Source organism: Triticum aestivum, chromosome 7D (genome assembly GCF_018294505.1).
Source record: "Triticum aestivum cultivar Chinese Spring chromosome 7D, IWGSC CS RefSeq v2.1, whole genome shotgun sequence".
Classification (NCBI taxonomy): Eukaryota; Viridiplantae; Streptophyta; class Magnoliopsida; order Poales; family Poaceae; genus Triticum; species Triticum aestivum.
In genome coordinates this window covers 415,772,259-415,783,220 of record NC_057814.1, presented here as the reverse complement: position 1 = coordinate 415,783,220, position 10,962 = coordinate 415,772,259, and the positions used below count along the sequence as shown (strand labels likewise).

Below are 10,962 nucleotides of genomic sequence, written 5' to 3'. Positions count from 1 at the left end.
TAGTTCATACCCTAGTTTCAGATTTTTACTAACAACTAAAAAATGATCATATTGGGTTGCCAAAATTAGATTGGCGAGTTTATACTCATTATCCATGTGCATGAAATTTTCCATAATTTTTTGGTAATTGAAATATAATTTTATTGATAAAAAATTTCATATGTATACTCAATAGCATTTTCTAGTTTGAAGTTACTGTTTTCTTCTTGTATGTGTTCTGAATTGTGAGGTATCTTCGCGCACACGCAGAGCTGACAACCTCCCACCCTTGCTTAGCGTTCCACTTTTGATCCTCGAGGATTTGGAGAATAGGCCCAGCCATGAAGAATGCATTTTATATTTTCTAAATAGGCGAACTGGTCCCCCTGAACAACGAGCTCCAAAACCCTGCTGAGTTATATGCTGTCTGATTACTTGTTAAATTCAGAACAAATTGGAACTATTAACTAAAATCATTTTTCTTTTGCATTGCAGAAGAAATGTTCATGGTGGATGCAGGCCCTAGTACCCCCAGAGTTTGCACCACGAGCGATTGTTTGTCTTCCAAAATGCCCTCTTCCTGTTTTCAAGAATACAGACTGATCCAAGCACGTAAAAAATTCTCAGCATCGAGGCAAAGATGAGATTCAGTATATAATTCAGCGAATGCTTTTTCGTGTATAAAGAAAATGTGTATACACTTGTATCGCACCAAGTATATCTATTTACGTACGTATTGTAATAGTACGTACTCCCTCCATCTAGGTGCGTAAGTCGTCTTAGGTTGCACATCGCAATCAAGGTGGAGGGAAAAACAAGAGAACTTAATGTTATTTGCTAATTAATAGCATTGCATGCAATAAATTAACCACTGCATGTCGTATTTGGTCGTCCATTGAAAGCATGCACGTCCCACATCTTTTATTGGTTGATATGTCAAGAAACAAGAAACGAGATAAAAGTTAATGCACCGCATCTAAGTATTTTAGGATTATTTGGTTTTTGCAAGGTGACTTATACACCTAAACAGAGGTAATATTTCTTTACATCTTACTTATACAAATACAAATGCATGTGAATTCGGAGGGAACAGATCAAATTATCAATTAGTTAACTAATACTCTGCATATAACTATATACACATGAGCGAGGACATGGCGAAGAGATCAATTTTTATGAAACTGATCCAAATTTATACTTACTACAGATTAAGCGATCAGGGAAACATGCTTAATTATCAACAAAGGTGATTAATTAATCAAGATGCATGGGAGAGTGGTAGACTATGCAGATCTAACTACTAGAGATTTAATTAACTAACAACATTTAATCAATTGGCGATCTGAATCGCCTGAATCAATCAGAACCAGACGCGGCATTCGATGGGGTGGAACTCCGGCTGGCCGTCGCCGGCGGGTGCGGAGGCGGAGGCGTTCCGTCGGTGGAGCATGAGAGGGCAGTCAACCTTGGGCTTTGGCCCCGGCACCCTGAAGGCCCACACCTTGAGCTTCATCTTGGCGCTGAGCTTGATGTCGACTGAGAAGGAGGCGTGGTCGATGGCCTCCTTGCGGAACCCCGCGGCGGCGACCCCGCCCTCGAGCGGGTGATCGCCCGCGAAGGCCAGCGGCACGACGGTGGTCTCGCCGGTGTCCTGGTAGAAGTCCGGGTGGTCGGCGCGGGCGAAGCTCTGGCCCTGGTAGTAGGCCTCGGCGACGACGGACTGGTAGTGGATGGCGATCCGGGAGTTAGGGTTGCGCACGGAGAGCGCGACAGAGAGGTTGTAGCGGAGGATCCAGGTGCTCGGGGTGAGGGTAAAGTCGGCGAGGTCGGCGGACGCGATGGTGGCTTGGATGAGGTGCGGTCGGAAGAGGAGATAGAGCGCGAGCACGACGACGCCGGCGATGACGAGGATGGTGGCGACGACGCTGAAGATGCAGCTAAGCAGCCCGCAGAAGAGACACCGGCACGGGCAGCACAGCCACGACGACACGGTGCTCGTCTTGCCCATCGATCGGTTGGTTCCTTCCGGTGGCCGGCCAACTCGATCGATCAGGTCTTGTGATTCTAGCTAGCTGGTGAAGAAACCAATGAGAGGATGTTTCATGGCGATTGGTGTAGCGCAGATCGAGACAGACATGCAGGTAGTAGCTAGTGGTCGGAGGCACACCCGCCGATCGCCACTTTTGTCGGAGAGGAGTGTACGTGTGATCGTGCATGCAAGACCAGGAGACAAGAGAGGTTTCAGAGCTTGCGTTGGCCGGGTCTTCTGTTCGTGCTCGTGCATGCGCGCGCTGTCTTGTTTTTTCTTTTCTCGAGTGGACGTGTGCTCTTTCACTTTTTTTTTTTGAGAGAGTACGCCAAAGACGTACGGAGTACCGTATTTTCATAGAAGACAGAGAACAATTAGAAAAGGCTACCTCTCGCTGCGAACAATATGTGCAGTGCAAATATCACACCGGAGCTAATCCGAAAAAAGACACCGCACACATTACAAACACAACGAGAGTATTGAAGCCGCGTCTCTACCAAGGCCAATCACCCCGAAGAGCAACAACTTCAACCGGACTTCCCTTGCCGACGCATCAACCACCCTCGAATGCCGACGGGACATAGCGAGTGGGTGGCGGGACTCTGGTCCAGAGAAAGCCACCATCTTGGAGAGTCACCGGCATCGACGTACATTGTGCCCACGAACCTCTACTCGGACAAGCAGCACACACAGTGGCGGCGCCAGGAAATGAAGGCTGGGTATTCATCCAAAAAAATTTTGGCTCTAAATGAGGCATATGGACCAAACAACACAACAGTAGCAAATATATGAACAAAACAACACTAACATAAAGGCAATAGCAATATTTCAATGTATCAGACCATAACGACATGAATACATAAGTACCTTTTGATTGATAAAGTGATGATATACTTCTTACAATATAACTCGGCGGTCGCCTTTTTGGAACAGATTGATGACATCTTCATCCTTCACTTGATTGAAAAATTCTCTCACCGAATGTAACCAAACAATTGTTCAAATAATCATCACCTATTTTGTTCCTTAGCTTATTCTTCACATAGCTCATTGAAGAGAATACCCTTTCAACACTAGCAGTAGCTACTGGCAGAATCAATACCAACTTAAGAAGCTCGTAAACAATATGATATTGTTCATGCTTGTTTGTCTCAACAAGCATAACTAAAAGTTGACACAGATTTTTCAGGGTTTTGAACCTTTCATCTCTACGCACATTAGTAGCATACATGTTTAGTTGCCATGGAAGTCTTGCCAGTTCATCCCTTGTAAAATCAGAAGCATAAAACTTTGTAGCAAGCCAAACTAACTTCTCTTGGTCATAGGCAGCAAATAGATGAAGTCGACAAAATGCTGCCATGCAAGAAAGTAGCTCCGTGTTTACCTCATCAAATCTGCCATTTAGCTCATTGATTTGCCTATCAATGACACCCACAAACATATCAACCTTGAAGCGGTGGTAATTGGTCGGACCATTAAATAAACCCCTTCTAGGCCGGCCAACGGAAAAGTAAGGACCCTCCATATCAACTACTTTAATCTTATGCTTTGTACAAAAAGATGTGACCTTTGTGAGAAAATCATCCCATCCAGCATCGGTCCTCAAAGCCTCCAAGTAATACTTTGTGTCAGCAACAAGCTCAATAACATGAACAATATCTTCGTCTTGCTTTTGCAAAGCTCTACACAACTCATCTGTGTATCCAAATATTTCTTGCATCAAGTGTGCCATGAAAACAAACTCAAATGATCGAAATATTGTCTCTATGGATAGAGCCGCTTGTGCCTCTGCGCCATGGTATGCACTAGTGCTAGCTGTAGGTTGCTCTCAACCTCAACGGAAAAAGCACTTGGTGTGATGCAGAACTTATTTTCCTTGCCTTTGAAGATTTGTCCCACAATTCAAACAAGCTAACATCTTTCTTCTTCATCTACATCACAATCACATAAACAAAGTAGAAATCAGTGGCAGTGGCACTGTGGCATCAAATCCATCACATAAACATCCTTCTTCTTCAAACTCCAATGTCCATTTAGTTCAATTTCAGTTTACAAACAAATCTTCAGATTTCTTTAAAAAAACAGAGGACAAAAGGCCAAAAAATACCTTGGTGGAGCACTGGAGCTGTGCTGCAGTGCTGGTCTGCTGGAGGACACGCCGAGACGGTCAGCAGTGGAGCCGTCGAGAGAGCACCGGAAGCTGGCCGGATCTTGCACTCGGAGGCATAGGAGAAGGAGAGTAGGAGACAGTTCGGGGAGGGAAGGGGCGGAGTGGCAGTACTGGATCTGGATCCGCCGAGGGGAGGGAAGGAGAGGGCCGGCTGGACCTGGATCCGCCGCCGCCGCCGCGGCGCCGGCCGCTAGGTGCTAGGTTTGGGAGGAATCGGGGGAGGGGAACTGAGGAAGGGAGACTGAAACTGGTCGTTGTCGATAGGTTCCTCGCTTCGCCCGCGCGTACAGCCAGACGCACGTCTGGACGTCTGGTTCGCTGCGTGACTGTCCTCTGTTTGGGCTGGACTAGTATTAGATGTGTATATTGATTTTTTTTGGCCTAAATCTTGGGTATTCCAGGGAATACCCAGGAAGACCCCAGCGCCGCCGCTGAGCACACACCGAACAACCGCACCACATAACCTTCAAGCCATGTCTCCACACATGATGCTCCCAACAAAGAAACCATGCCTAGATGTCGCCACCGCCGGTCCAAGACGTAGGCTTTCGCTCGGAGACAACTGTCCAATAAAGAAGGGGGGAGATACCGACACACCGTAGCGACGCCTCCAAGGAGGAGAACGACACCCACATGCGCAAGATGTGAGCATGGTTGCAACACAATATGAATGAACCTTTGCGAGGCATGTATTACGGTTTGCGCCGACAATGCCTGAGGAGCGTGTCCGCTGGATGCCAAGTGAGGCCACTAACACGAGGGCCATCTTTGCGGGGCGAGTTATGACGAGGTGACGTCGGAGGAGCGACAACTCATGTTTCCATGCCGCAAGGTTCCATAATCCGGGCGAAGTGGTCAAACTGCCTCTCACACCGCCGCTCACTGTATTTAGGGAGAACTCATGGGATATTGTAAAGTGGGTGCTGACAGAGAGTGGTGAATGATCAACACATTGGAAGTTGGAACTGCCTTGTAGAACCGAATACATGCGTCGATGAGCAGCCAAAGCCATGGATCTTGGATTAATACCCCTGCCTGGTGTTCTGATGCCCCCAACCCATGGATCATGGATCTTGGATGAATACATGTATCATGGAACCACTAGTGCAGAACAGGCCTTTATCACCGGTTCGTAAGGACCTTTAGTGCCGGTTCTGCAACCGGCACTATGGAGTGGAGACTAAAGGCCCCCCCTTTAGTACCGGTTCGGCACGAACCGGCACTAAAGTGCCACCACGTGGCACGAGCCAGGCCCGGGTGCTGGTAGACCATTAGTACCGGTTGGTAGCACCAACCGGTACTAAATGTTTGGGGGGGTTTTGGTTTTAATTTTTATTTTTCCATTAATTTTGTGTTTTCCATTTAATTCTTTTTTGTTTGCTGGTATTTTACGATACTACATATTGTACACGTTATGCATATATATAAATAGATTTTCTCGTAGAACTGATCATATATATATAATCGAATGTCTCACAACCACCATTAATTATTCACACATACACATGTATATATATACAATTTCTCCTACATGTTGCCTTAGTGCCTTCGGAGCACGATGACAAGTGGTTCATGGGGGCGGTAGCGGGTAATAGTATTCTCCTTTGGGATCTATGACATGGTCGAGCAAAAATCCCGCTATTTCCTCTTGAAGTGCTCGTATGCGCTCCTCTGATAGGAGCTTGTCCCGCACCTCTTTGAACTGTTAAGAAGGCGATCAATATGCATGTGTATTAGTTGTGTGACTAGATATCGACAATCATGTAAGATTTGTGAATATTGTTCTGGCAAACGTACCCAGTCCTGTCTATCAGATCTGCTCCTTTTGGACGACATCATGCGAATGTTCTCGCAAACGTAGTATGCACACACTTCAGTCCCCGACGCCTGCTTCAGGGCCTTTACTACAATAGAATTTAATCAGATAATAATTAATCAAGCATGTTAATTAATTAATGTATTGAAACAAGAATTAAAGAGATGGTAGCTAGCTAGCTAGTACTACTTAATTACTTACCTTGGGTCGATACCAACATAGCTTTTGTCGCCATTTTCCTGGAGTCACCTTGATGTACTTTGCCCAAGCCCTGCCCGCCGGCAAAGAAAATTAATAAAGGGGTTATTAAAAATAGTTCATATCAGGAAATGACGAACTAAATAGGCCGAGATATAGTTAATAATGATTGAAATAACCTGTCGACTATCCCCTTCACGATGCTGTAGTCACTATTTTTTTAAGTAGTGAGTCCAGTACTTCAACTTTTCCTTCGTCAACTTTAATGTCTAACAAGATCCAGTGGAAGCTGCATGCGCATACGTTTGCATGTATAAATTAAGCGGGCATGTGCATAACACTAATCAACTATAACCCTAAACCCTATACACTTATTAACATCTAGCTAGTAAGCAAAAACAGAATTTGTAGTACAAGACAGTGTGACTCACTCGAAGTTGTAAGGAAGTAGTATATCTTCATTGCTATTGAGGCGCTTCAAGAACTCTAACATGTATTTATCTACATCTTGTCTACACCATTCCAATTTCCATGTGTATTCATTAACGGTATTTGGGTCAATGAACCCAATGCCATAGCGTCCAGCTTTTTTCATTTCATACATCTTCATCCTGTATAATACCATAGAAAAATATATATAGTGAGGATATATAATTACAGGTAATTAATGATCAATCAATGAGCACTAGAGCTAGCTTGAGACTTAAATTACAGAAAGAAATCACTTACAGACAATAGCAACTGACGATAGATTTGTCGAGTGCATCTTGATTGAATAACTGAAATAGTTCTGAATACTCAATGATCAGAGCTTTCTTATGGAAGTAATGATCTTCCTCGACTTGCACCATGAGGGACTCTCGATTGGAAATCTTGGTAATTTTCATGTACCAATCATGCAATTCATACATTCTCGTTGGGAGGTTCTTGACCTCCTCGGGCTCGACCAAAGGTTGGCCCCGAACATATTTCCGTTTTATTTCCTCCTCTCTAAGCGGAGGCATGGGCTCGATCTCGAGGAGTTGTCCAACAGTGATCTTGAGCATTTCAGCCTGCATTATATGCTCCTCGGTTATTACCACATCGCCCAGCTCGGGAACGTAAACGGTTTGCCCATAATAATATTGGGCGCGCGTACGCTCATGTGTTGTTGGCACAACAAGCGGGGGGGTCGATTGCGCCGCCTGTTCTCCCAGCTAGAGAACGGTTTTCCTGCATTTTTTGACAGCTACTTGTTGGCTCGAGCTCGAGCTCGCTTCTTTCTGTAGTCGTGCTCGATGTGCCTTCTTGATTTGGCGCTCATAGTCTGAGTCAACAGGCTTGGGAGCTGGTGGTCTAGCCATACGAATGAAGTGGTCAATCTTTTCCTCGGGCACTTTCTCCCTCGGCGGCATTGCCGGTTTCGGTCGAAAATGAGCGTCCACTTCGGCCCGCACTATTGCATCGTTTTGCTCCTCGGTCATGTCGTAAGGCCTCTGAGGAAGAGGAGCGAGGCTGCCTGGACCATATTTATATCGCTTGTCTCCGCCTGTACTTTCTGTACTACCTCGACTCGTACCGCTACGCACCATAGCTGCGGCGTGTCTCTTCTGCGATTGCTTAGGTGGCGGAGACGGCTGACGTGGCTTAGTTGGAGTAGGAGGAGTGGCCTGACGCTGTGTCGGACTTGAAGCAGGAGGTGTGGCCTGACACGGTGTCGGACTTGAAGCAGGAGGTGTGGCCTGACGCTGTGCCGGACTTGAAGCGGGAGGTGTGGCCTGACACGGTGGCGGACTTGGAGGAGCGGGAGTCTGCTGACACGGTGGTGGACTTCGAGAGGAGTCGGCAGACGCGGTGTCGGTGGACTTCGAAAATTGATGCAATCCTTTTTTCATAGGATGAAACGATGTATGGCCTCTCCCAGTGTTTGCTCGTCGTCACCTCCAGGAATGTCAAGCTCTAGCCCCGAATATGGGCCCACCACCTCATCAACCAAGACACGAGCATAGCCCTCTGAATCGGGGCGCAATGGAAGGTTGCTCCGGGGGTAATTGTAAAAGCAACGACGTTCGCCACCTTCATGGATATGTTCTTCATTTTGTAGTGTAGCTCACAGTTAGTGTTCTCTATGATGTCATCCACAGGGTATGTATCCAGCAGTGTGTCACCCGGGGCGGAACCAATGCTGCTTCTCGGCATGGATGGGACGGTGCTATCCAATGCTGGATGATCATCCGCTTGCCGCTGCCGCTGCTGAGACCCCCTTTCCTGGCTAAGTGAGTCGATCTGCTGCTGCTGGAATTTGAGTGCCAAGTCCGCGTGCCTTGCTTCTAGGCCTTGAAGGCGTTCCGCGTCCTGCTTCCTCTACTCCTCCTCCAGCTTCCTCTTCTTCTCCTCCTCCATCTTCTTTCTTGCACGGGTCCTGTAGTCGTCGTTCCATTCCGAAAAGCCCTCATACCAGGGAATAACGCCCTTGCCTCGTGTTCTTCCCGGGTGTTCAGGATTTCCCAGGGCGCGCGTAAGCTCGTCGTTCTCTCTGTTGGGCGTGAACACCCCCTTTCGAGCATCTTCTATTGCGTCAAGTAACTTTTGTTCTGCTCCGTTTAGACTTGCCTTCTTCGAAACCAGGCCTGTCTTCGGGTCCAACGCCCCCCATGCGCATAGAACCAAGTTCTGCACCTGGGGGGCCAGCTCCTAGTAACCGGAGTGACCCCTGCATCCTCCATCTCTTGCTCAGACTTATCCCACTTAGGCATTGCCACCGCGTAGCCACCTGGACCCAGCCTATGGAACTGCGTCTTTTTTGCGGCATTGGCCTTGTTTTTTCCCGACCATTCCTTAGATAATTCTGATTCCTTGAATTTCACGAAAGCGGGCCAGTGTTCTCTTTGCTTCTCCAGTGTTCCCTTGAATTCCGGAGTCTTCCTTTCTGCAGCGAGGTAGTTGGCCCATAAAGTTTTCTTGTGGGTGTTGAATGCAATTGCCATCTTCTTAAGAGCAGCGTCCTTGACTTTCTGCACATCTGCATCAGTGAAATAATCTGGTAGGGTGAAATGTTCCATCAGAGATTCCCAAAGCTTTTGTTTTGCTCTGTCGTCGACCCAAGTAACATCTGAGCGTTTAGTTTTTGGCTCTTTCCATTCTTGAATGGAGATCGGGAGTTGGTCCTTCACAAGAACTCCGCACTGACGAACGAACTTGCTCGCAATGTTCTTAGGCGTGAGGGGTTCGCCACTAGCTTTGATGGAATCAATGTTGTACTTTACACCCTCCTTTAACTTTTTGCTCGGGTCGCGCTTTGTCCTGCTGTCTGTAGAAGCAAATTTGTTCGATCTGGAGGGCTGAAAGAAGAAAGATCGATTCGTTAATATATCTTCAAATAAAAAAACATGTGATGATCACTAGATGCCTACTTATATAAATATACCTCACCTGGTAGTCTTTGTTATTTCAAGATCAACATTGTATTCGTCATCATAATCATTGTCTGCGTCATCATAATCATAATCATAGTTCATGACTTCATCAGCTCGGTCGTCGAGATCGAATATCTTGTCATCACCCTCCCCGGTATTGTTCAGATATTGGGAGCCGTCATTTGCTTCATTCAGATCATCTGGCCTGCTAGGGCTGCGTATGATCTCGAACAGGGCCTCTTCTCCCTCTCTGCCGGTATTGTCCGCCATAGCTTTTATTTAACTAATACAGAAGAAATATAAAACAATTAAGTATTCAAATTACAATGCATGGATGCAATCAATAAGGAAAAACTGAATCATATAGTACATAATATGCATCGTCTCGAATAATATATAATCTCGAATACATCGTCTCGAATAATATATAATCTCGAATACATCGTCTCGAATAATAAATAATCTCGAATACATCACTGGCTAGGTAGCTAATAAAGATCGAATACTATAGAAGAATCCAGGCCACTCGCGGTTCCTGGGGCGCGGGCGGTGGACACCCAAAGACAAGGAACCATCACAGGATCATATCTCCGGTCATCTGCCCAAAGAACCTGCCAGGTATTGGAGAACCTGACGTCCATAGCAGCCATGTAGCGATGGACGTGCTCGTCCTCCTTCCTGACACGACGATGCACCACCTCCGGCTGGGCCGGCTCCCTCTGGACCGAATGTGGCCCATGCGAACGCCACCAAAGGAGATCAGGATCAACGACGGGACCCGAGGCCGGGTTCCTCACCAAGCGGCGCGCCCCTCCAGGTAGCACCTCCCAGTGCCAGCCCGGCGGAGCCCAATCCCCGACATGGGTCAGCCGGACGTCGTCGCGAACGGGTCGACGGCAAGGATGCGGGCCGGGCATCGTCGAGAACAAATACTATATGCCCGCAAAAAGTAACATTTTTTAAATGATTGGATTGCGATAACTAAAATTCTATATGCAAATTCTAACAATTTGACATTAATCTAATTCATCTAACTAAAACTAATTCTAAAATTTCTAACATTTCTATATATATAACTAATATTTCTATAACTAAAAAACAGAAAAATTGCTAACATTTCTATAAATATTTCTATAACTTAAAAACAGAAAAATTTATAACATTTCTATAACTAAAAAAAGAAAAATTTCTAACATTTCTAATAATATTTCTATAACTAAAAACAAAAAATTCTAACATTTCTATAAATATTTCTATAACTAAAAGCATAAAAATTACTAACAATTTTACAACTAATTAACAATGTGTGTGTGTGTGTGGACATGGCGGCCGGGGCAGGCGCTCACCGGCGAGGCGAGGCGACGGGGGGTGGCGA

General features: G+C 46.1%; 1 protein-coding gene across 1 annotated transcript; it reads right to left on the bottom strand.

The window, feature by feature from the left end:
- Nucleotides 1–1,078: 1,078 nt before the first annotated feature.
- Nucleotides 1,079–4,514, bottom strand: LOC123168225 (NDR1/HIN1-like protein 3). The gene is made up of 3 exons (XM_044586098.1): nt 4,116–4,514; nt 2,876–3,939; nt 1,079–2,723 (listed from the first exon to the last, which is right to left on the bottom strand). Exon 3 carries the CDS (start codon nt 1,985–1,987, stop codon nt 1,340–1,342), a length of 648 nt encoding a protein of 215 aa, XP_044442033.1. The 5' UTR covers nt 1,988–2,723; nt 2,876–3,939; nt 4,116–4,514; the 3' UTR covers nt 1,079–1,339.
- Between the last annotated feature and the right edge of the window lie 6,448 nt (nt 4,515–10,962).

Coding starts and splice junctions, on each gene's coding strand:
- LOC123168225 (XM_044586098.1), bottom strand. CDS start 1,987: ATGGGCAAGACGAGCACCGTGTCGTCGTGGCTGTGCTGCCCGTGCCGG.